The 25,705-nt window shown below is 49.7% G+C and overlaps 1 protein-coding gene across 2 annotated transcripts in view; it reads right to left on the bottom strand.

Annotated features, from left to right (window-relative positions):
* Window positions 1–20,278: 20,278 nt before the first annotated feature.
* Window positions 20,279–25,705, bottom strand: part of DHX35 (DEAH-box helicase 35) — a 67,839-nt gene continuing 62,412 nt past the window's right edge. For both annotated transcript variants that reach the window (XM_043479491.1, XM_043479492.1), the window contains one exon: window positions 20,279–21,402. In XM_043479491.1, coding sequence (XP_043335426.1) covers window positions 21,358–21,402 — 45 coding nt within the window. In that variant the 3' untranslated portion in view covers window positions 20,279–21,357. The remainder of the gene's footprint in view (window positions 21,403–25,705) is intronic.

Here is a 25,705-nt window from a genome sequence, read left to right as displayed (position 1 = left end):
ATCCCATGGATGGAAGAGCCTGGTGGGCTGCAGTCCACAGGGTCGCAAAGAATCAGACACGACTGAGCAACTTCACTCACTGCCTCTTGTAATCCCTAAGATGTTCATTTCCACCTGGGTTTGTCGTTGTAGTTGTTTTCATTTGGTTTTATTTCATTTGCTGTTGTTGCCGCCTTTCTGTACAGACTGCTGGAGACAATAAAGCTGGAGAGTCTGGAGGGAAAGGCCTCCAAGGTTTGCAGCAAAAAAGGGAAGTAAGGGAAGAGGGACGGGGGGCTACACCCCTGGAGGGAGGTCTGGAGGGTGCTCAGGGGCGCTGGCATTGACGGCCGGCTGCAACCTCAGAGCCTCACAAAGAGACCCTCACTGATTCAATTTGATTTCCAAAAATGGTGGTGTGGCACTGGGGAACTCTCAGACATGACAGGTGGGGCAGCTCATTGGTGCAACCACTTGGGAAACTGGTCGGGCAGTATTTGGTCCTGCTGAAGATACCCACGCTCTGTGACCCAGATCATCTCTCCTGGAAATTTGCCCTAGAGAAATGGGGTCCAAGGACTTCAGAGACATGTAATAAAAATGCTCCTGGTTGCGTTGTTTGCAATAGTCCCAAACCGGAAATAATCCAAAAAGTCTATCAAATGGAAAATGGTTCAATTATAGCCATTGTCCTGTTATTACTATAACAGAGCCATACAATGGAATAATACTCAGCCAGGAAATGAACTGCAACAACTCACAAAAACACAGACGAATCCCCAAAAGATGTAATGTTAAACTTTTTTAAAATGCAATAGAATATATGATATTGTTTCACATATATAAAATTCAAAATAGATAAACTAAACTATACTGGGGAACTATATATAAGGGATACATACTTAGGAGAGGGAAATTATTTTAAAAAGCAAAGTGAAAGCCACTCAGTCATGTACGACTCTTTGTGACCCCATGGACTGTAGTCTGCCAGACTCCTCTGTCCATGGGAGTCTGCAGATCAGAATACTGGAGTGGGTTGCCATTCCCTTCTCTAGGGATCTTCCCAACCCAGAGATCAAACCCAGGTCTCCTGCACTGCAGGCAGATTCTTTACCATCTGAACCACCAGGAAAGACCAAGGATAATGCAAAATTTCTCATCAGGACTCTTCAAAACTTTTAGGGTAATGGAAAACAAAGAGTGGGAAACTGTCACAGACCCAAAGAAACCAAGAGAACGCAACAACTAAATGCAATGTGGGACTCTAGACTGAATCCTGGAACAATATCAATAGCAACAAAAAGAACGTAAGTAGAAAAACTAGCGAAATCCAATAAAGTCTGCAGTTCAGCTCACAGTATTGTACCAATATGAATTTCTTTGTTTGATAACCATGCCACAGTTAGAGAAGATCCTTTTATTAGAGGAAGCTGAGTGAAATGTATACAGTAACTCCCAGTACTCTTTTTTCAGTTATTTTATCCGTCTTAGGTTGTTTAAGCATAAAAAGATTTTTTAAAATGAGGATTCTTATAAAATTAAGGATAATAGCTACTTCTTAGAGGAGCTGACTGCGGGGGGAGAACATGGGCAGGGGTGAGGTTGGGGGGAAGGCACTCTCCAATTTCTTGACCTGAATGTTTGGTGCTTCGGTATTTGATTTAAACTGGACATAGAAGTCTTATGCATTTTTCTGTATGATAGCTATTTCTCACAATTTTTTAACGTTAAAAAAGACAAAAAGAATGATATCACTTGTATGTGAAATCTAAAATATGACATGAATCAACTTATCTACAAAACAGAAACAGACATAGATAACAGACTTTTGGTTGACAAGGGAGAGAGGGTGGGAGAGGGGAAAAGTGGGGGGTTGAAATTAGCAGATGCAAACTCGTATATAGAGAATGAATAAACAACAAGGTGCTACTGTTCAGAGCAGGGAACTATATTAAGAATCCTGTGATAGACCACAATAGAAAAGAACATGAAAAAGAATGCATATATAGATATACGTGTAACCTAATCGGTTTGCTGAATAGCAGAAACTAACACAACATGGTAAATCAACTATACTTCAGTGAGATAAATTTTTAAAAAAAGAAAATAAAGTTTTTAAAAATTACCAATTAAAAAAAAAAAAGACTAAAGCAATTATCACTCATAGCAGAAACATAGATTAGAAACTCACAGCTAGTAAAAGAGGAAAGAATGCTGATGAAGGCAAACAAAAACCTTTGGTAAAAAGAGAGAGGGAGGGAGGGCGAGCAGGAAGGAGGCCTCATTGTCTTTACTGCAAGCATCCAGCAAATTCACACCCGCTACGTATATACAGCTGTTTTTGCACAAACGGTGCGACTCCGCATAATTCTGCTCCTGTGATGATACCTTGTCAATATCTTCTGCATCTGCACATGCTCAGAGCAGGGTTTGTTCTTCATCCCACCCCCACCCCATCCCCAGATGGATATCCAGGTTGTCCCTGGGTCTCCCTGCCCCACACAAGGCTGCTACCCACCTCCTCCTCACACACGACCTTGCACACCTGGGGGAGGCTTTTCAGAGACTTGGTTTCCCCAGGTGGAGGATCTGTTCAGGGTCAGAAAGCCATTGTCAAGTATTCCTCAATATGGGACTCTTCTGCCCTGTTGCCTTTTCTTTTAAACTATTTTTTATTGGGGTGAAATATATATAACATTTGCCATCTTGACCATTTTTAAGTGTACAATTCAATGGCATTGATGGCATTCACAATGTTGTACAACTATCACTACCTCCCATCTCTAAAACTTTATCCCCCAAAACTAAACTCTGTACCTATTAGCTATAGCTCAATTCCCCTCTCTTCCCAGCCCTGGTCACCTCTAGTCCACCTCTGTCTCTAGGAATTTGCCTGCTGTAGATATTTCCTATGAGTGGAACACAAAGGGTGAATATTATGTGAAACTTGTTGCTTTTTACACCCTCACCCCCACCCTCGAACTCTCCCACCCAGGCATCAGCTTCCCAGAGGGGGCTGAGTGAGGCAGAAGAGAAAAACCAAGGGGGGGTTTCTGACTTTTAGGTTCAAAAGGGAAGATGCAGAAGAGTGTCTATTGAAGGAGCGTTTCTTCCTGCACCTGGGGAATTAAAACAAGGAAAGTGGGACTTCCCTGGTGGTCCAGTGGTTAAGAATCCATATTCTTGGGCTTCCCTTGTGGTTCAGCTGGTAAAGCATCCACCTGCAATGCCGGAGACCTGGGTTCGACCCCTGGGTTGGGATGATCCCCTGGAGAAGGGAAAGGCTACCCACTCCAGTATACTTGCCTGGAGAATTCCACGGACTGTATAGTCCATGGGTCCACAAAGAGTTAGACATGAATGAGTGACTTTCACTTCAGTTCACTGCCAATGCAGGGGACACAAGTTCGATCCCTGGTCCAGGAAGACCTCACATACCACGGAGCAACTAAGCCCACGAACCACCAACTACTGAGCCCAAACACCCTAGAGCTCGTCCTCTGCAACAAGGAAGCTACCGCAATGAGAAGCCTGCGCATCGCAACTAGAGAAAGCCCCCGAAAAGCAATGAAGACCCCGCACAGCCAAAAATTAATTAATTAATTACTAAAAAGAAAAAAAGAACAGGGAAAATGGTCTGAGCTAGGAGCAAGAGAGGGGTCAGAGAACAGAGGGGAAAGTTAGAAGCGGATGATAGACTCCAGGAAAAGCTACGTGTGCTGTAGGCTGCTCAGGGTTAGTGCTCAGTATGGGACCGCCGATGGGATTGGGGATCTGAAAGCAAAGGCAACCTGGGCCCCATTTCCTGTCTGCAATCCTCAGTTGCGCTAGCAGAGTTGGCAGAAAGATAGATATATATATATATATATATATATATATATATATATATATATCTCAAGTCTGTCCATCAGCCTACGCCCACATGTTCCAGGGCTCCGGAGTAGCGTGGACAGTCCAAGGTCTCTGTGCTTCTGACAACAGGGAAGTGCGCTGAGACACAGGACTGGAGCCCCAAAACAGCAGACAAACGCAGCGCTGGTCAGCAGGCTCTGCCTCAGACACCAGTGGGGGAAGGGGGTGACGACCCAGCAGAAACTGGCTGCATACGACGTACCCACCGCCTCCAAATACACTCTCTCCCAAGGAAGAAGGGGGTTACAGAAGAAATTTTAATTGGCTGAAGACCCTCTCGAGTGGTGAGTTTATCTTGAATTAACTGGAAATAATTATCTGCTTAATTGGTCAATTTTCTGCCTAATAGGGAAGGAGGGGGCAGTTTTGAGACAGAAACCAGATTCAAATAGCAAACAACAAAAACTTGCGTTTCTTGTCTGGCTGAGTTTTGAGGACTAAGAAACCCAAAGCCACTACTCAGGTTTTATATCTCAATGACATTTCTGAATCTTTCTCCATAAGCATTATGAGAATCATGCTCCCAGATCCCCTGGAGGAGGGCATGGCAACCCACTCCAGTATTCTTGCCTGGAGAATCCCATGGACAGAGGAGCCTGGCGGGCTACAGTCCATGGGGTCACAAAAGAGTCAGATGCTACTAAGCGACTAATCAAAAACAATAACAAACAAATGAACACACAGTTATGACATTTCCCCACATCCATACCAGCATCCACTGCCAATATGAAAGATGGTGATGGTGGTTTAGTTGGTAAGTCATGTCTGGCTCTTTTGTGATCCCATGGACTATAGGCCGCCAGTTTCCTCCGTCCAGGTGATTTTCCAAGCAAGAATACTGGAGTAAGCTGCCATTTCCTTCTCCAGGGGATCTTCCCAACCCAGGGATGGAACCTGGATCTCCCGCTTTGCAGGCAGATTCTTTACTGGCTGAGACACCAGGGAAGGTAAACATCAAAAAAAAAGGTCATTTTTTTCTGCCTGAACAATCAGTTACATGTACTAGTCCATGGCATGATGAATTCTATCCACACCAGTTCCTGGAGCAGAAAGGGAAAGAGACTATCAAACCAACATTAATGGATATGGAAGAGCAAGTTTCTGGTTGAGAAATACCGTAGCTCATAGAGAAGTGTTGTTCCTTCGGGGATTATGAACATCTATTGTGTCCAAGGCAACATCCACACGGAGACGACTTTACTGGCAGAGAAGGAAACCTTGAGGGGTGCTCTAGGGGTCTCACCAAGGACAGAGCCCAGGAGATGCTCCACCCACCCAGCAGTCAAACTCTCAGCATCCTCCTTTCCCACAGACCCATTTCTCTACCAAAACCACTGCCATCAATCAGGACACCTGCCTGGCTGCCCACTCTAGGTCTTCTGCCATCTGTCTAGAACTGTACCTCTTTCTTTGCACCAGTGCACAGACTCTCAAGGCTAGAGAAGCACTAACAAGTTCAACTATGTAACAGATGCTTAAACTCCCTTAGGGCCATATCAGCAAAGCAGTGCTCTTTCCTTCAAAACCCAGCCCAGCCCAGCCCTGGAATCTGGGCTGTAGAAAGTCTCCTTCGCTAAGAGCTGGAAGGCTCGGTGTCTTTCGGCCCCACATTCCTCCAGGGTCACAGATTGAGTGGAAGTCCCCTTCACATGTCAATTCTCATTTCTTCCAGAACAACATTCTCCCCGCATATATAAGTTTCCTAGGGCTGGCATAGCAAAGTATCACACATGTGATGGTTTAAAACAACAGCAAAGTATTGTCTTGCGGTTCTGGAGGCCAGTCCAATATCAAAGTGTCAGGAGGATTGGATCCTTCGGGAGGGTCTAAGGGCTTCCCAGGTGGCACTAGCGGTAAAGAACCCGACTGCTAGTGCAGGTAGATGTAAGAAATACAGGTTTGATCCCTGGGTCGGGAAAATCCCCTGGAGGAGGGCATGGCAACCCACTCTAGTATTCTTGCCTGGAGAATCCCCATGGACAGAGGAGTCTGGCAGGCTATAGTCCATGGAGTCAGACATGACTTAGCAACCAAACCACCACCACCAGGTAATCTGGTAATCCAGAGTGATCTCATCCTGAGATCCTTACCTTAATTACACCTGCAAAGATGCTTATCCCAAGTAAGGTTATATATTAATCTGTCTGGGCTGTATAAGGAGCTGCTACAGATAGGGGAGTTTATAAGCCACAGAAATGTCTTTTACACGGTTCTGGAGGCTGGATGTCTGAGATCAGGGTCCTGACGTGGTCGTGAGAAGGTCTTCTTCCTGGTTCACAGCATCACCTTCCCCCATGTTCTCACATGGTAGAGGCAGCTGAGCAGCTCTGTGGGGCTCTTTTATAAGGGCACTAATCCCATTTATAAGGCCTCCACCCTCATGACCTAATCAATTCCCAAAGGCCCCATTTCCCAATACCATCATCTTTGGGGGCTAGGATTTCAGCCTGAATTTAGCAGGGGGGACAAAAACAGGCCACAACAGGTCGCTAGTTCCAGGTAGACATATCATTTAGGGTTCCATTTGTTAAATCAATATACTACCCCAAGCCCTTTAGTCTGCTAACAAAACAGCCTCTTGTCTTTCCTGCCATTCCTCAAGTTGCAAAATGTCAAGTCCATTCTAATCCCACTGGTACTGGTATGGTCCACCTGCATGCTAAGTCGCTTCAGTTGTGTCTGTCTCTTTGCAACCCTATGGACCATAGCCCACTACACACCTCTGTTCATGGGATTCTCCAGGTGAGAATACTGGAGTGGGTTGCCATTTCCTCCTCCAGGGAATCTTCCTGACCCAGGGATCGGACCCAGGGATCGAACCCAGGTCTCCTGCATTGCAGGCAGATTCTTTGAGCCACCAGGGAAGCCCACCTAATTGCCCCAAATGCCATTAGAGTTTTTCTCTTTGTTTTTTCTCTCCCCTCTTCCTTTCCACATCTACACTTTATCTCTCTATTGTACACCTTGGCCTGTTAGATACAGTTTTCCAGTTTCCACTTCTCTCTCTCTCCACTCCCTCCCATAATAATAACTTTCATAACAAATGTTGCATCTTTGGGGCTATAGGCAGAGGAAGGTGATATCAGTGAAAAATGCGGAAGAAACAGTTTAACCCATAGGCACACATGCTCCGCCCTCAAATGCACCCATGTGTGCTACTGTGGGTGCACATTCATTTAGCAGGTGTACTCACATGTGCACATGCACAGCCACATGTGTGCACACATGAGTGTGGTGGCATGCATACATGTGCATGTATGATGTGGCCATGATACAGGCTTGACACTTGTACATGCATGCACAAACGTGCAAGGTGTCTGTGTGTGTATTTTGTTGTAACATGTCTGTGCGTGCATGTTGTGTGGCTATGATACATGTTATAGCATTGCACATGCATGCACAAACGTGCCCAGGAAATTTTGTACACATATGTGCTATAGTGAGTGCATATCTGTGCACACACATGCTATGTGTAAATGGTGTGTGCTGTAGCCAGCACACACGTGCATGCATACACACACACACACACACACACACATGGGCTCCGGGATTCTGCGGTCCAGGCCCACATCAAGCCAAGAGATGCAAGTCAAACAGCCCCCAAGTCAGGCCTCCCCCAGCTAGTCCTCCCTCCCACCGGCCTCAAGAAACAAAGACAGTTTAGCAAGAACTCCTCAGCTAAGCGGTTTTTTTAAGACCTTCAGCCAGCAGCCGCCTGGCTGAGCTGAACGTCTCACTTTATTAGTGAGTTTGGCCTTGGGTGTCTGGCTGTTTGATCAATCCTGCCGGGGGTCAGTGATATTTCCTGCGGGCCCCCCGCCCCTGCCCCTGCGTCCCCACGCACCTGATGAACAGCGCTGCCCCTGGACCGCTGATCACCTATTGATTTTCCAGCTGGAGGTTGCATCCGCCGCCAGCTGCCTTCTCCAGCCCTGTCACCAGGACCACTTGGTGACTAACGGATCCCCCGGGCCCCTCCGCAACCACCCCCTCACTCCAGACTCAGCTCCCCTCCCTGCGGGTCCATCCTGCCCGGCTCTCTTTGTCTGTGTCCAAGCCCGACCCTGTCTCTTGGGGCTGAGTGCTAGGGCCATGGACACCAAAGTTAAGGTCTTCTCCTAGTGACCCGCCCCCCGGCTCCCACCCAAGTGACCTGGCCTTGAATCCCAGCTACGTGATGTGATACAAGTCGCTTTAATCCTCCCGTGCCTTGGTTTCCTCATCTGTCAAGCTGGGGCATATTAGGATGTGTATAAGCCAGCAGTTTCTAAAGTATGACCTGCGGACCTCTGGGGACCCCGAGATCTTTCCAGAATGTCCATAATAGTTAAAACTATTGTCATAACAATACTAAGACATTACTTTATTTTTCCACTCTCAATTAAAGATTTTTTTGACTCTCAGTGTAGTGTTCCAGAGACGACATGACATGTGATATCTTAAAACCTCGAAGGCAGAAGCAGCTATGAGAACCCAGATGTTTTCTATTAAGCCTGACATGATAGAAATTTGCACAAATGTACAACAATGCTATGCTCCCTTCTCCCTAAAATGTTTGTGTTGGGAAATATCACTATTCTTCATAAAATATTTATGTGAACATGTAATGTGTTTATGTGATGGTGATTTGAAATAAATGAAGAACAAATATGATCACAGTTTCTCAGTTTTAACTCCTTGAGTGGTAAATCATGATAGATATGGCCCACATTAACAAGAGCTCTGAGATCCTCAGTAGCTTTTAAGAGTGTGAAGAGTTGTTGAGGCCGAAAAGTTTGAGAACGGCTGATACAAGATGTCAGCACAGTGCCTGCCGGCTCACTGCAGTGTGACTGAGATATTATCATTGGGGGTAATTATCAAGGGGTGATTTTCCCACCTGAACTGGGGGTTCTCAAGGTTACGGGGAGGGGGTTGTTGGAGAGCTTGATTAGGGATTTAGTCTCTGCTGCCAAATGGCATAGGTGGGACCCCTCTTCTGACCCCAAGAAGCCTCCGTCCTCACCTGGCTCTCACTGTTAGCTTGGGGTGCTCGGCAGCCCTGCCGAGGGAGGGGAACACCTGGAGGACCCGTGATCAGGCACCTGGCGCTGCCTGCACCTCGTGATACAACGCGCCCAGAGGGTGGCAGCTGCTGCAAACAGGGCAGGGGGTGTAATAACAGCTCCTCCTGGCTTAGCATCCAGGTGTGTTGGGACCTGTCATAAGCACTTTAGAAAAGTTAAGTCGTTTCATCCCGGCCACAGTCTTATGCGGTTGCTTTAACATGTGCCCAGGATTTTGTTGTAATCAGGCGTGGTAGCTTGACGGACACGGAGACAACGTCTTGAAAGAGGAGTTTACAAATCACAGTTTCCAAGAAGAGGTGGCATGACCCACCACCCAGGACCATGGGGGGAAGCACCAGAGTCATGCGGGAGGCAGGAGGAGGGAGGGGAGAGCAAGGACCAGAGTCTTCGCTGTGCTTTGCACAGGAAGTGATGGGCGAGACAAGGTAAGCTGTTTGGGATTGGCTGGGTTGAATAATTGAGTGGGCTCCAGGCTACTAGGGGCTTCCCTAGTGTCTCAGATGGTAAAGAATCCACCCCCAATGCAGATCGACCCAGGTTCAATCCTTGGGTCAGGAAGATCCCCTGGAGGAGGGAATGGCAACCCACTCCAGTAATTTTGCCTGGAGAATCCCATGGACAGAGGGAACCTGGCAGGCTATAATCCATGGGGTCACAAAGAGTTGGACCCAACTAAGTGTCTAACAACATGGGCTACAGGGCTTGTCACTAGCTGCACCTATACCCGGCCCTCAGGTGATGGAGGGCAGGGCAAATATCAGCCTGGTGTGCGAGTTAGAAAAAAGGAGATGGTTGGGGTATCAGTTCTGGATGGATGTGTTTACAGGTGAAAGGTGTGCTCTGGCTAGTTGTTTGCTAGGAATTTCCTAGCCCTGGGAGAGGCAGTCCCTCCCTGGGATGCAACATACCAAGATGCCAAAGCATCATAAGACATACACACAAAAAGGCATGAATTATACAGAGATATTCTATTATCACCTTCTTTTGAAAGCAAGGGGCTCAGCGTTCTGCCCAAGACCCACAGCCGGGAGGTGGTGTCAGCAGGTCATGAACCCCAGCACTGAGGCTCCAAGTCCAAGTTTTAAACCACCTGCCACAATGCCTCCGGCCACGGCTGCCTCCCCGGCCGGCAACTGCTCACTGGCTCATCTCCAGTCCAGACTGGGTTGGGCCAGGCTCCTCAACCCCTTGGCTGTGGCCATGGCCCCAACCTCATGGCCCTGGCACAGACGGGCACCACTCTGCAGTCAGGCTGTAGCTCTGAGCACCAAGACCCTGGTGGGTGCCACAATGCTCCTGGCCACTAACCAGGCACTCCGGCGCTTCAGGCTGCAGAGGAAGTATGGACACAGGGGCAAAAATGCAGACATGGGGTGCCCGGGGCTGGAGGGGACTACACATCCCATTGGCCCCTAAGGTTCTACTATTGCCCACCTGGCCCATCTGCTCCCCCTACCAGGTCCTCAGGTCTGCAAGGAGGCCGAGGGTGGGGCAGGAGTCTCTGAGGGTGGCCACCTCCCCGGAGCTGGCTTTTCACCCTCTTCTGTCTGCCCCAACTCCCCCTGAAGGATCCTGGCAGACCAGGTCAATGATTAGAGCTCCATAAATGTTAACGGGTTGTTAACGGATTTCAGCTGTTTGTAGCATCACGAACTGTAAACTGGGGACAGTCATGTCTTCCCCCGGGAGGTGCTCAAGATTCAAGGACCTGGCGGGTCACGGGCACGCAGCGGGGAGCGTATCCCCTGGGCAGGAAGCGGGGAAGGGGGCGAGGGGCCCGGCAGGAACCGGGGGCCCTCGCGATCTCAGGACCCTGAGCCGCGACTGCAGAGTCCGGGCCGCGCAAATGCGGGGCGCCTGCGCCCCCTACCGGCCGCCGCGCGCAGCACCGGCCCGAGCGTCCCGCCGCCTCCTCTGGCGCTGAGTATGCTAGGTACACTCGTCTGTGCAACCCGGGCCGGGACTCGGGGCTGGAACTGGCCTCCCCCTGGGCAGAACCCGCGGGTCCGCAGGCTGGCCCACCGCCGGCCGAGAGCACGGGCAAGCCCAGGGGGGACAGGGATCCAGCACAGCATCCATCCACCTTGGCCATGGCCCCTGGCCCTTGAGACTCAGTTCTTCCTTGCAAGGAAGAAAGGAGTGATGTCCCTACAACCTTGTCCTTGACAGTGTCTCTGCCTTCCCTCCGGTCCTCTCCCACCCCACGTGTGTGACTCTTTCCGTAATTCCAAATCTCGTGTGTCACCCCTCCATTTAAGACCCTTCAGACGAAATGGTGGTCACACAAAACCTTGCTTTCCTGTTCGAATGAAGCACGGATCAAACAGACCCAATCTGGGGGAACAAGGAGCTGACCAGCTCAGGGTCACCAGCCCCTTAGGAATCTCAGGGGATGGAGGCGCCCGGAGCTCCAGGCTGCTTGGCCAGAAGGGGACCCGGTCTCCCAGAGAAACAGCCTTACCAAGGTGGGTCCCAGCTCCAGGAGCCCATTTAGGCCATCACGGCCTGGGTCTAATTGAATGATTATCATGGTGCTCTGGGAGCTGCATGACCATCACCCCAAAACTTGGTGGCATGAAACTACCCCTTCATTATGCCCACAACTTCTGTGGGTCGGGAAATTGGACAGGGCACAGAAGTGATGTGTTGTCTCTGCTATCTGGGCCTCAGGTGAGGGTGATTCAAAAGGGGCTTGGGGCTGGAGGATCCGCTTCCAAGACGGTGTCTTCACGGTCATCCTGGCCCCAGGCTGCAAGGGCCGAGGCTGGGTTCCCCCTGTGCCTACTGGCCGTCTGGCATTCTGGCCTCAAGTAGTTGGCTTTCTTATGTGTCAGCTAGATTCCATCCTCATATTTGGGAAATGGGTCCCTCCATCCCTGCTGGAGGGAAAGCTGAGAAAGAAACCCCTGGAGTAGCTACACAGCTAGGGGGCATTAGAATGGTGCCGTGGGGAGCCGTGCAGGAGACGCTCAGAAAAACATCGTGAGTTGGTTCAACTCTCACTTTTCAAATCCAGGCATTTATAGGGAAGAAAGGGGCATGAAGGAAACGACAAGAAGATCGGGGCACTGGGGCAGGGTTCTTCACACCGCCCTGCCCCTCCGTGACCTTTGCTCTGCCAGGGTGACGGAAGCAAAGTACCAAGAACAGGGTTCCTTTTCCACCTCAGCTGCAAGGCTGGAACCGCCCAGCCTGGGCTGGCACTGCCTGTATGTGGCCAGCAGAGGGCAGCACAGCCTCACCCTGCAGCAACAGATGCTTAGTGGATTAGCAGGACCGACGCTGTTGGATGGAACTCAGGGCCACGTTGAGGACCCTCTGCATCTCTGGCTAAGGATGGGGCGCAGCCTGAATGTGCGATTATCTTCCAGCACCCGAGCCCCGGGGAGCAAGGACTTGGATGTGCTCACTACCATTATCTCCCATGGCCTTATCCAAAGGAGACGTCAATACACCACTCACCTGAGTGTCCAGCAGCCCCACACGTCTCCCGCTCACACTTGCTCCCCTCGAGAAGCCCCAGGGTCCTGAGCCCCAGAGTCAGTAAGGCCCTACTCCGGGCCTCCGTTGATGCCCCCCACACTCATCTCTCCGTCTGCCCAGTCTCTGGCCACCTCTGCCCCTCTGGGGGATCCTCATCGCTACATCCCTTTCTTTCCTAGGGTGTCTTTGAACCTCTCTTATTTAAATAAAAGGAGTCCTCCTTGATGAGGGTGTGGGGACCTGCCTATGATGGCACCAGGGAGGCTAGGACAGGTGTGCAGGGAGGGGGCATGAGGGAGCCTTCTGGGACACAGTCCTGCTGAGAAGAGCAGACAGCCCTGGTCTCTGAGCAGCTCCTGGCCTGGGACCTTTCTAGAGCCCCAGCACCAGCACACTTGATTGACTGAGGTTCTAAGTTATTATCCTTGTTGTACAGAGAAGGAAACTGGGATGAAGACGGAAATCGTATCTTACCAAGGGTCATGGAGTTGTCTGATTGTGAGACTGGGGTTCTTCTTCAAATACAAAAGAGTGTTTGGAATTATTCCATTTAGATAACATTCTAGAAAAGGCAAAACTAATGCACAGTGGCAGAAAGCATACTACAGTGCTTGCAGGCAAGGGGTGGGAGCAGGGGTTGACGACAAAAGATCTTGAGGGACGTCTTTGGGTAGAAACGTTTATACTGGACTTTGATGGCCATTTGCGTTTTGTGTATTTGTCAAAATCCATTGAACTATCCAAATAAAATGAGAGCCTTTATTATATGTAAATTATACTTCAATAAAAGGGTTTTTAACTTTTGAATTTACTTTTTTATTGAAGCTATTTGATTTACAATGTTGTGCTAATTTCTGCTTACAGCAAAGTGACTCAGTTATATAAATATATACATTCTTTGTATTCTTTTCCATTATGGTTTATCCCAGGATATTGAATATAGTTCCCTGTGTGTATCCATTCTCTGTATAATAATTTGCATCTGCTAACCCCCAAGTCCCAGCCCATCCTGCCTCCACTCTCCTCCCCCTTGGCGACCACAAGTCTGTTCTCTATGTCTGCGAGTCTGTTTCTGATAGATAAGTTCATTTGTGTCATATTTCAGATTTCATGTGTAAGTGATATCCTGTGATATTTGTCTTTCTCTTTCTTTTACTTCACTTAGTAGGACAATCTCTAAGTCGCTGCATGTAGCTGTAAATGGCATTCTTTCATTCTTTTCTATGGCTGAGCTATTTTTGTTTTTAATCCAGGTCTTCTGACTCAGATTTCAGGGCACTTGCCCCCATCACTTAGGAGACACAGCTTGTGCCTGCAAGAGTTGTTCTCACACCCAATGGGTGTCAGAATGCTACCTGGGCACAAACCAGGAGAGCAGCCAGGAGGGAGCCTGGGTGAAAGCAGGAACCTTTCATCCTAATTCCAGCTGGAAGAGACTAATCGATTGGCCAAGAGCACATGTCAAAATTTTACACCGTTGGCACCCCCTCAGAACTGGGCCAGGCATCATCATCATTCAGGAGGGCTGACTTTGGTTTATAAAGCTGGCAACAGGAAACCTGCTCTGTTTCTCTGGAAGCTGGGATTCCATGACCTCACCCCCCACTCCTGGACAGGTAAATGGCTCCAGAATCTCAGTAACTAGGACAAGTAATGCTTCCTCCTTCCGAGTCTGTAGCCCAAGTAAGGAACACTCAGGATGAGTGATAATATCCTTTTCTCCAGGCAATGAGAAGTTTAGAGTCAGACTTATATTTAATAAGTTCCCTGGTGGCCTCTTTGAATTTGCATGTTGCCACGCTAACCTGGGCCAGATTTCTCCCCCTACAAGGCAATTCTTGGAAAATCAGGCATCAGTGCTCATTAAACTGGTTCTAAATGTCCAGCAAGCTAATAACAAGGGGAGAGGGAGCCCCACCTCAGGGCAGCAAACACAGCTGAAGTTCCTGAGCTCCTCGGGGTGATCAGGATCATCAAAGGATTTTCAAAGCCTTGACGTATCCTGTTCCTTGTAGCTTCCAGGCTTACTCTGAGGGTGAGAAGTTTCCAGAAACACAGTGCCAGGAGCTGAAATGGAGGACAACAGTCCCCATGAGCTGAAAGCATCAATTCCATCTTATGGATGCGGATCATCAGGAAGGACTCATGAGGAAGTAATCTGTCTTGGAAATCCAGCTAAGCTTTGCCCAGATGAATCCCATGAGCTACCCACCGTTCTGGCAGTCTGTCTATTCATTAATTTGAGAAGGGTTTTCCCAGTGAATTCATTTGCCTGGCCTGACAGCGACCAAGGGGAGCTGCATGCCTTTCTTTCCTTGGTGATCATCCAAGGCCCACTGCTGTTGCCAGCTTTCCAATGGCCAGTGAAAACTAACTCCATGCTGAGGTATGTGGAGTTTTTTTAAAAGGGCATCACAACAGTAGGGGACTCCCCTGGCAGTCCAGCGGTTGAGAATCTGCCTTCCAATGCAGGGTACACAGGTTTGATCCCTGGTTGTAGTTCAGATGGTAGCCTGAGATACAGGAGTCTTGGGTTCAATCTCTGGGTCAGGAAGATCCCCTGGAGAAGGGAATGGCAACCCACTTCTGTCTCCAGTATTCTTGCCTGAAGGATTCCATGGACAGAGGAGCGTGGGGGGCTCCAGTCCATTGGGTTGCAAAGAGTCGGACACGACTGAGCGACCAACACTTCCATTTTCACTTGGGGCTTGCACATTCTGCAAGGCAACTAAGCCCGCACACTGCAACTAGAGAGAAGCCCGCGGCTGCAGTGAACGATCCCAACGGTCACAAGGAAGACTGTGCTGCGACGAAGACCTGATGCTGCTAAATAAATACACACTTTTTTTTTTTAAGGGCATCACAACGAGAATAATAGCCAAGTAGGAAAGCACTGTGATGGAGAATGTGAGCATTAAGGCAGGTCATGGTGGTCCTCAGAGCATCACGTCCAGGATCAAAGAGGTTCCTCGGGGATCTGACCCTGGAGGCAGCAGCAGCAGGCCCACTGAGGTCAACATTTGTGAGGCCAACCCTGCATGACTTCTACCCACCTGGGACCTAGAATAAGAAAGCTACCTGGCCTAAAATCAAGGCCTCTTGCAGATGAACACCGGAGTGCCTCTTCCATCCCACCTTATTTCATTTTGTTCTTTTCTCTTATCCCCATTCCTCACTCCCATCCTCTCCCCTCCACCCGCTACAGGCAACCCTCCTAATGTGCATCTTTTTGTTTATACCTGTTTTTGCAAACACTCTGTTGTTTCTTGTGTGAATATATCTGTAACGTCTGTACATGGTACTGTCTCATCTGTTTCTTAACTTTTCTCACTCAGCTGTTTTGAAGGTCTGTGTTACATGTTGTCTGTGGCTTGAAAGGGCTTCGTATACTCCATGACATCAACCACTGACATTTCCCCTGCACCTTCTCCCAGTGATGGACACTCCTCCACCCTGCCCCCAACCCCCGCCACCTCCACCACAACTACCCTCTCACTACAACCAAAGTGGGTGAGCATCCTTACACGTGTCCCTTCATGGACCCAGGTGAGAATTTTGTTGGGAACATTGACTGAGACATGGGATGTCTGGATTGGGGAACAGGCGCTTACTTCATTCAGTGAGTTGTGCCAGGAGGCTTTCCACTGGTCCCCATGTCTCTGCCAACACTTGTCATTACCCACCTTTGCTAAGCTGATGGGGGCCAACTGATACTGGATTGGTGCTTTAGTTTTGTGTTTCTCTGATGCTTCCACTCTAACAGCTTTTCACTGGTTTGGTGGACTTTCGGGTCTGTTTCTATAAATTGTTCATTCCCTTTTGCCCATTTTTTTCTCTTGGGTTATCTATTTACTATTGCATATTCCTTGTATATTCTTGACAGTGAATCCTTTGTTGGTTTTAACCATTGCAAACATCTTTTCTCCTGCTCTCACACCTACAGTTAGGCCTTTTGCCAACCATGGACACCAATTAAGCAAACTAAGATGTAAGAGAAGGGAGTAACAGAAGTAAAAGGAAATGGAAAGTGAATTAAGGTAAGTTTAAAAAGAATAGGTTAAAATGAGACAATGAAAATGATGGAAGAAAATATTTACAGAACAAAAATGAAAAGTTAATACGAGTTTTTTTTAACCTAAAAGTGTAAAAGTTAGAAACAAGTATAAAGAAAACCAAGAAGTTAAATATGAAGGTAGAAATGCTTTTTAAAACAGTATCAACATGAACCAAATCACATATATGTATATTTTTTTTGTAAAACCTTCATGGTAAAAAGGGAAATAATGCAGAAGTGAGGGAGGTAAAGGCCAAAAGGACAAAGTATACACATGTGAAGACAAGAAACGAAGAGCTCAGAGTAAAGACAGAGCGGTCCTAGGCAAACCTGATGGTGTGTCAAGCCTGAAAACAGAGCAGGTGGAAATGGAGAGAAAAACGCTCCAAGGAAGCACCTGAAGGCAGACTGGGAACCCCCCAGGTCCTGCCCTGGGAGCCCGGGGTCCAGGCGCATTGGGCTGGAGGCCGGGCCCGGGGCTACTCTGGCTCATGGAACAGTTCACCCATCAGTCTAGGGCCAAGGAAAAGCCTGGCCTGGGAGCTTGGATTCAGAGCCACCGCCCAGACCTCAGTCAATGGACAGGCCGTGGGCCGCAGCCCATGCTCAGCCTTTGCCTGGCTACAGAGATTCTGGGCATCCTCCCCGGGGCCCTTCAACACCACACCAACTCCCTTGTGCATCTCCCAGCCCCTCTGGCTCAATCTCTGCCTTCGGCAGAGCCCACAAGTGAGGCTGCAGCCACATAGGCCACAGGGCCAGGGAAAATGATGCCCTGGCATCCCTCTGTCAGGCACAGAGACAGCCTGTTTGAAGAAGTCCAGTACCACTGAAGAATGCGGAAGTCTCTGGGATTCACCGGAGGCACCAGAACATCCTCCTGGTTCACCAGACAGAGCAGTGACCCTGAGGACCCAGGGACAAGCTCCCTCCAGCACACACCGACCAGTTACCCACCCCAAAGTGGCCAGCTGAGCATGAAATGGGTGGATAGGCCATTTCTAGTTCCAATGGCAGGACCCACAGATGAAACGTAGGAAATCCAGGGTTCCACCAGGCACCAAAAATGCATGCAAGTTGTACTTCACACAAGCAGGTTGGAAGGCTGAGGAAACATCCAGGTGAGTCACTCACTGGAGGGTGGAAAATATCTGATCTTATCAAAAGGTGAAGTCAGCAACCTGGGGGCTGAGTCCTGCCGCCTTGAATCCTTCCAATTATGTGAAGACAGGCAGGTCCCCTGCTGCTCCAAAAGTCCGCGTGCAATCCCGTTGCTTGACAAGGCAGCTCGTCTTCCCAGAGATTCAATGTTTGGCGCTGAGCTGCCAGCTGGCCCACACAGTACTCTCTAGCCCACAGACTAGTGGTTCCTGGATTTGGGGATTTCATCAACCAGTTCTGTTGTTGTTATTTTGGCTGCACCAAATCTTAGTAGTGGCATGTGGGATCTTTTCAGTTGTGTAACGTGGGATCTAGATTCCTGACCAGCATCGAACCCGGGCCCCCTGCACTGGGAGCATAGAGTCTTAGTCACTGGACCACCAGGGAAGCCCCTTGAATTTTTAATGGGGAAACTCATATACAATTTTTTTTTTCTTTTTTCTTTTTCTGCCAAGCCATGCGGCATATGGGATCTTAGTTCCCCAACCAGGGACTGAACCCAGGCCCCCTGCATTGGGAGCATGGAGTCTTAACCACTGGACCACCAGGGCAGTTCCCTGTAAGACTGCTGATATTTTTCCAAGGAAAACATTTTTTTTTAAAGCTACCATCTAATATCACCATTATTTCTAAAAGAAAGAACATTTTAGCACCAAAAAAAAAAAAAAAAAACACAACGAAAGGATGGGATAATCTTTTATACAGAATAACCATGAAATGCTCACCATTTGGAGAGAGAAGTCAAGAAAACTCATTGTGGGCCAACACTGGTGCCCACCACCGTGACCTGTCAGGAGTTGCATTCCAACCCCAGTGCTTTGGAGGAACAGGCCAGTGGGCTCGGAGTAGATCCTCGTATGGGTTAGAAGACAATCTGTGTCAAAACTGTCACTCAAGTCTGATGCTCTTCCTGACTGCCCAGCTGGTGGCTCACCTCCCTTCCTGGGTTGAGGTCCTTGTGACATCTTATCTCCTTTACCAGTGGTCCCCAAGCCACCACATCATTAGAATCATCTGGGCTGGAGCTCTTCAAGTTGCAGGCTCCCAGGTCCCACCACTGGAGATCTGGTCCTGTAGTTCCAGCATGGGGCCTTGTGGTCATCCAAATTTAGGCACCTCAGACGTGTGACCCCACCACTCGACCCTATGAAACAACTGACCGGAAGCCATCAGCGCTGGGGCCTGGAAAGTAGTGCTGAGAACAGGGAAGGATGGCAGGGGAACCCAGCCTGGCACCGAGGCCAAGAGCAAGCAGCAATGGTCACAGGCTGTGCTGGTGCTGAAGCTGGTGCCAGAGACAGGAGCTGGGGGACTGGGCGACTCTCCACGTTCACGGCCAAAGTGAAAGGGTGAGGTGGGAGGGACAGACACAACAGCAGAATGTGAGCACACTCTGTAGGTTCACAAGGGTCTTGTTAAGAGCAAGCTTTTTCTGGATGACTGGCTTCTAACCACCGCCACGGCCTCTGCCATCTCTCACCACTATCACCCTTGTCCCCTGCCTCCCTGTGGGTCCCCTCACCCAGTCACTTGCTGTCGAACATCTCCACCCCACTCCTGTGTTACACACACAGCCCGGGTGCTCAGCCAGTGTCTGCAGACTGGACGGAGGGACGGGCCGGAGCGCAGCCTGGCCCAGGGGCCTCCTTGTGATGGCGCCGTCCAGCCCTCGGGGAGACTGGCTTCGGCACAGAACCCACAGAGAATGAACGAGCACAGAAGGGCCCGTCCCTGGGCCTCAGGACACCGCCCCATGCCACCTCCCAGCATGGACTCCCCTGCGCCGTCCAACACGAGCAGCTGGCTTCAGAAGGAAGACGCTGCAAAGTCGTGGAAATGTCACTAATGGTATCTAAGCACCTGTGTGGGGCTTGAGAGGGCTCATTCTTGTGGAACGACTAGGGGACAAAGTCTTGGGAGCTGCCAGGCCATCGGGCCCTACTGGTCTCTCAGCCTGGCTGAGTCAGCACTCTCTGACGAGGTCACGTGGTCCTGCAGAGACGTGCAAAGGGGCCCCAGGGCCAAGGCTGGCATTTCGCGGTTACAGGCCTTTCATGGTGATGATCCATCTCCACACACGAGGGGCTGCGATGTGACACAGGGCACAACGCTGGGAGGCCTGCCCTGCTGGGGATGCCCAAGAAGTGGAGAGGCGGCGACAGACGGGGCCCACGGGCAGAGGTGGCCAGTGACACCTTGTTGGCTCCAGCCTGCACCGCGGACTGTTGTTTGATCCCCTGATTTGATCTGTGGTCTCGCCCCCAGAGGATGTGGATTCTGCCCCTTTGCCTCCTCCCACCCCAACAGAAGCTCAACAGGATCAGCCCTGGTCCTAAATTCAGGCTTTATGAAGGCATTTCTAGCCTTTCTCCACAAGGATCCCAATCAGAAACTGGTGAGAACTGGCACTTCTTTGGGACTTTATAAAACAACATCCCATGTCTGCTCTAACGATGTCTGGAGGGCATCTGATCACACGATCTTGCTCTACGGGGCTTCCTGTGCCCACATGACCCCAAAGTTGCCATGTGCCAAGCCTCTGGTTTCTCAGCTGATGTCAAGCGCTCACTTGGAAGAATTCATTGGACTGTCTTAAAATACAGACCAGGAGAACCACGGATGGGAGGGACTACATTTACTTTAAGTATAAAGGTTTACTATTATTAACAAGTTACCACTATTATTTACATGTTTATAAAACAGAAATAAAAATGACATACACGTTTGGTGCCAAAAGTGGCACATCCAAACTAGATCGGTACAAAAATAAACTTTCAAGCTATGTGCTTGCGAACATCATCACAGCCAAGCAGCCCGGGGGACGACGACACCAGTGCCTGCTGGAAGGGTCCCCGCCTTCTCCCAAGAACCCAAGCAAACACACAGAAGACAAACGACGAGTATGTTCCTGAGCTACAGAAGCTTAGAGCCTCTATCGGTTGTGAATTTCTGCTACCGAGGATCTGGGATGGGATTCGAGCTGATGAGCTGTCTCTAGTGGCATCGGGACATGGTACCGTGCGTGAAGGGGAAGCCAAGCTGCTTGTGAAGCCAAGGAGCCTTGTGCACATGGGATCTCTCTGTTGATCACCAATCCTCGCAAATCTCCTGACCACAGACAAACAGGAACAGAGGCAGAGGGAAAACAGAAGCTGCTTGACTTTAGAGTCCCTGTGCCCACCAAACATGCCCCTGGGTGACTGGCAGAAATCCACCGCGTTTCCAGGGTCTCATCATAGATATGTGCCATGTCCACACTTGGCCAAGGGCCTCACTGGTCAATAGAGGAGGGGTCCCAGCAGGGAGGGCAAGGCCAGCCCAGCAAAGCCCTGCCCACCCCACGTGGTGCTTCAGCCCGCAGCAGCCCACCTTCCTCCCTGCTCCCCATGAAGCCCGGCTGGAGTTCATGCCTGGTGGCAGGGGCACGCTGGACCAGGGAGGGTGCTGGGTGAGCCAAGAGCACGGGCTTTCCAACTCCTGCGCAGCAGGACGCCCGCCCAGGCACAGACTCTTCCAGATCCCGGCGAGGAATGCAGATGCTGAGGGGAGCGGGCGGGAGGGGGCTGTGAATGGGCTGCAGCCCACTGCAGAGCCGCTGACGGGTCCACAGGAGCCGACGCCAGCTTGTCCGCCCTGGGCCGGGGTGACCGCGTGGAGGAGGGGACGCCGAGCAGCCCCTGCAGCGGCTGCCAGCTCTGCTCACTGGTCCTGGACCTTGGCCCTCTTGGCTTTTAGGGACAGGTGCTGCAAGAGAAGAGAAAACAGCATCACTGGGGTGGGTCAAAGGAAGCAGACCTGAGCACGATTCCCTGGAAGTGACCAAATCAAAGCTTCCAACTGGCTCACACCTTCTCAGTAAACGCCCTGCCCCGCAGGCAACACTTTGGAGGAAAAAAGCCCAAGGGACAAAGGCACCAGGGCTTCAGTAAGCCACACAGGCCGAGGCTGGGCAGCCCAGGGCTCCGAGGGCAGCTGTCAGCCAGACATGGCTCACCCTCCGCCCCAGCCCTGCAGCCCAACAGCCGGGCTGCTCAAGGCCCCAGGCCAAAGATCACCTCGAGTTTCCTAGAATTTGTTGAGAACAGTCAAGGGTAGGTACCCTCCCCTTGGGAACAAAAAGGTCAGCCAACCTAGCCAGCCATCCCCAGAGGCTCAAGGTCCTGCTCTCATGACGCCCGCCCAAGAGCGGGGAAGACACACCGGACCAGGACACTGCCTGGTGGCCAGTCTCTCAGAAATGTCACTCTCTAGCAGTGTAAATAACCCAGGAAGCCTAACACTATAATCATGGGCTTCAGATAATAGGATTGGGGGATACAAGCATCCTTTACACTCGAAAGTAAAGCCAAAAGTGCGAGAAATCCTGAAGTATACATCTGAAGCAGGGAGTGTAAACAGAAGCTTTGAATAAAGGTCCTCTGTTCGCAACGGAGGCAGACCTGATGCCCTCTCGGTAAGTTCTAATCCAACAGGCAGGCGATATCCTGAGCGTGCTGCCCTCACACAGCAGGCTCCTCACTGGAGGGACGTCAGCGCCCCGCCTGCTAGCAGAGCAGGCCTGCCAGCCCCCAGCACGCTCAGGGCCCAAACCCCGTCTCTTGGCACATCCGAGACGGCCTCGAGACAGCCATCCCCACCACCGAGAGAGAACCTCAGGGCCTGAAAGAAGGCAGGTGCAGAAGACGCAGCCCCCACCAAGCACGATAGGATGTGGGGGGCTGAGGGAGCAGGACGCAGGTGCAATGAGCTGCAGGAAGTCACACTTTCTAACCACTTATGGCCGAGAAAAGAAAGAAGAAAGTGTTAGTTGTTCGGTCATGTCCAACACTCTGCACCCCATGGACTGTAGCCCACCAGGCTCCTCTGTCTGTGGAATTCTCCAGGCAAGAATACTGGAGTGGGTTGCCATTCCCTTCTCCAGGGAATCTTCCTGACTCAGGGATGGAACCCAGGTCTCCCGCATTGCAGGCGGATTCTTTACCATCTGAGCCACCAGGGAAGCCCATGGCCGAGAAAGGACTAGTATAGATTCCAGCAAAGGCCCTGGTGAAGAGGGTTCTCCCTCGATCCCAAAGATAGCTCAGAATCAGGAGAAAAAACCTGAGGACTTGAAAGGCAAATCTCTGGACAGGTCCCCCGCCCTTCCCTCTCCAGCTGTGGGTCTTGCTGAATGCCTCCTAATTCTCTCCTCCATGCACTTCACCTGACGTGACCCCGCCCACCAATGGAAGACACCCACAGCCTCAGCTTAGGAATGGGGATGAGGTCATCGTGCCTGTGGGGCCATTTTTGGTGCTCATTTCTGAAGAGAATGTTGTGTATAAACAAAGCAGACTCTGGACCTTTTCAGGCCTCTTAACAGGGCAAGAGCAACACTCTGAAGAACACTGGTAATGGAAAGTCACCAACAATGCCAGGAACAGAGCTGGGGACAACCTGTGGGCTGTGCATGGCCGTGGGGCACTACGCTGCACTCGGCCAAGGACCCTCCGCCATCACGGGCAGCTGCTGGAGAGCGGCTGGGCTCTTGGAGAAATCAATCCATTCTGGACAAGTTAATAGCAGAAGTGCCCTTGGACTGCTTAGTTAAGGAGAGACTTCCCTGGTGGCTCAGATGGTAAAGCATCTGTCTACAATGCGAGAGACCTGAGTCCGATCCCTGGGTCGGGACGATTCCCTGGAGAAAGAAATGGCAACCCACTCCAGTACTCTTGCCTAGAAAATCCCATGGACGGAGGAGCCTGGTGTCCATGGGGTTGCAAACAGTCGGACACGACTGAGCACTTCACTAAGTTTCTTAGGGCGGAAGAGGGTTAGGGCCCTCGCCTGTGCAATGAGGTTGTTGAACTAGGTGATTTCCAAGCCCAGCCTCTCTAAAATTACTCTGATCACAAGCAGTCATCAGAGTGGAACAGAGGAGCTGAAAAACAGACATTTGGAGAGAAAAAAAAAAAAAGACAAATTTGGCATTGTTGTTTTCTTCAAAATCCTGGGGCAGTCTGCTCTAACTTTGTGGGTTTGACCTAGAAAAACTGTCATTTTTGAGGTGAGAAGGGAAAATGACTCTGCTTCTGGGTTAATTCTGTTCTCCCAGAGTCTAAATGAACCTAAGACAACTTCAGAGTCTCTCTTCTCTAACTGCCTGCCTCTCGTTACGCTAACAAGCAGGCTTAAAACTGCACCATTCTCCTTAAGCTCAAGTTTGCATTTCTAATTGCTCTTTTGGACTTCTGAAGTCTGCTGCGTTCCACCTGAGAGGTTTGGTGGAAGAAGATTTTCCTTCATTTCAGGTTTATTCTTCTCAGCCCAACACAGCAGCATTCTTATCAATCCCTGCAGCTGATCTCATTTTTAGCTGAAATATCTGGATGGGGATACAGGAAGTTGAACTATATAGGTTTGAGATGCTTTTTGTTTGATTGTTTAATATTTAAATATCAAAAGATTTAAAAGGACAACTTCCCTTGACATTGCTGGAGGGGGAGGGATGAAAAGATCCTTCCCTTTATAGGATCAAATGTTTCCAGGAGTCGAGCAAGTGAGATAAACAGGGGAGGCAGGACCTGGAGAGAGTCGCTCACAATAGTCGCCATTCCTCAGCCCCTGCTGCAAACTGAGGCTCAGAAACTCAGCAAATTCAACATGTCTTTCAAGAGAATCTTGAAATTCATATTTAATGTGGACTCTCCCAATTTTAAAAGGCACCAATGAAGCCACATTTTGGTCTGAAAACACTGCAGTTTGGCTACAGCTTTGATGAAGTAACAGGTTTTGGTTTCCCTTTTGTGGTAAACAATGGTCAAACTGGACAAAATATCTGAAGTGATAATTTTCAGGTACTGGGTAACAGAGAGCATGGGGCTGTAACCCTTGAGAAAAAGGAAACACTTGAGGTGAGTGAACTTTATAGTCATTCCAGGTCTCTGTATGGCTCTCCACACTTTGTCATGTCCAACTCTTTGAGACCCCACGGACTATAGCCCACCAGTTTTCTCTGTCCATGGAATTGTCGAGGCAAAACTACTGAAATGGGTTGCCAGTCCCTTCTCCAGGGGATCTTCCCAACCCAGAGATCGAACCTGGGTCTCCCGCATTTCAGGCAGATTCTTTTACCGTCTGAGCCACCAGGGAAGCCCCTGTCAGAGGGAAGTGAATCCTAAATAAAGAACAGTTTAGCTGGGGAGAGGAAACACAGATCAGAGTTCAGAGTTGCTGTGCCTGCTGGAATTTATAGAACAGAGCATCAGAAAAGAGGAGCTCCAGAATCAACATAGACCCTTAAGCCTCTGGCTGAACACTAAGCTGCACGGGTGCAGGCCAAGGTTCCGTAAGGCTGGCAAAGAACAGGCACTGGGGAGTTGTGACCCGGTTTGGAGGAGACACTGGAGGTCTGAGCAGCCAGAGTGCAAAGGCCTCACTGAACATCCCAGGCATTCAGCTGAGACATCAAAAAGTCCATGTCTTGGGAGCAGGGCTACTAGACACCTGCCCGAAAAAGACTAAAGTCAGGTCTTGGTAGAATTAAACTGACCGCCAGTATGAACTGTGTACTAGAAAAACTCAATATTCTTTACAGAAAAGACAACAAATTCAACTCTTCACAACAAACCACCCATAATGTCCAGCACACAACAAAAAATTACTAGACAAGAGAAGCAGGAAATGTGACCCATAATGAGGTAGAAAAACAGTCTAAAAACAAAATAGGTCAGAGATGACAAAGAAGCTGAGTTAAGGCACGTCTGCCTTGGAAGAAAAGCACACACGGTATGCACAGCAACGCCCCCACCACGTGTTTAAACTGCCACAGGTTTAAGCCTGCACACGCATTTAGTCTCGGCAAAGCACTCCTCATCAGAGTATTTGTGCTGCTTCTTGTGAACACGGTCCAAAGTGTCACAGAATTTCTTTGGAAATGGTTTAGAAGGGTAGAGGGAGAGGGGAAGACCTAAAGATACATTCTCTTTTTCTTATCGTGTAAGCTGGAGGGATTTTATTTTTAAATGCACGTGAGCATTTTAAATGTCACATGAGCAAACAGTACGGT

This window comes from Cervus canadensis, chromosome 10, assembly GCF_019320065.1.
Source record: "Cervus canadensis isolate Bull #8, Minnesota chromosome 10, ASM1932006v1, whole genome shotgun sequence".
Classification (NCBI taxonomy): domain Eukaryota; kingdom Metazoa; phylum Chordata; class Mammalia; order Artiodactyla; family Cervidae; genus Cervus; species Cervus canadensis.
This window is presented reverse-complemented; position numbering and strand designations above follow the sequence as displayed.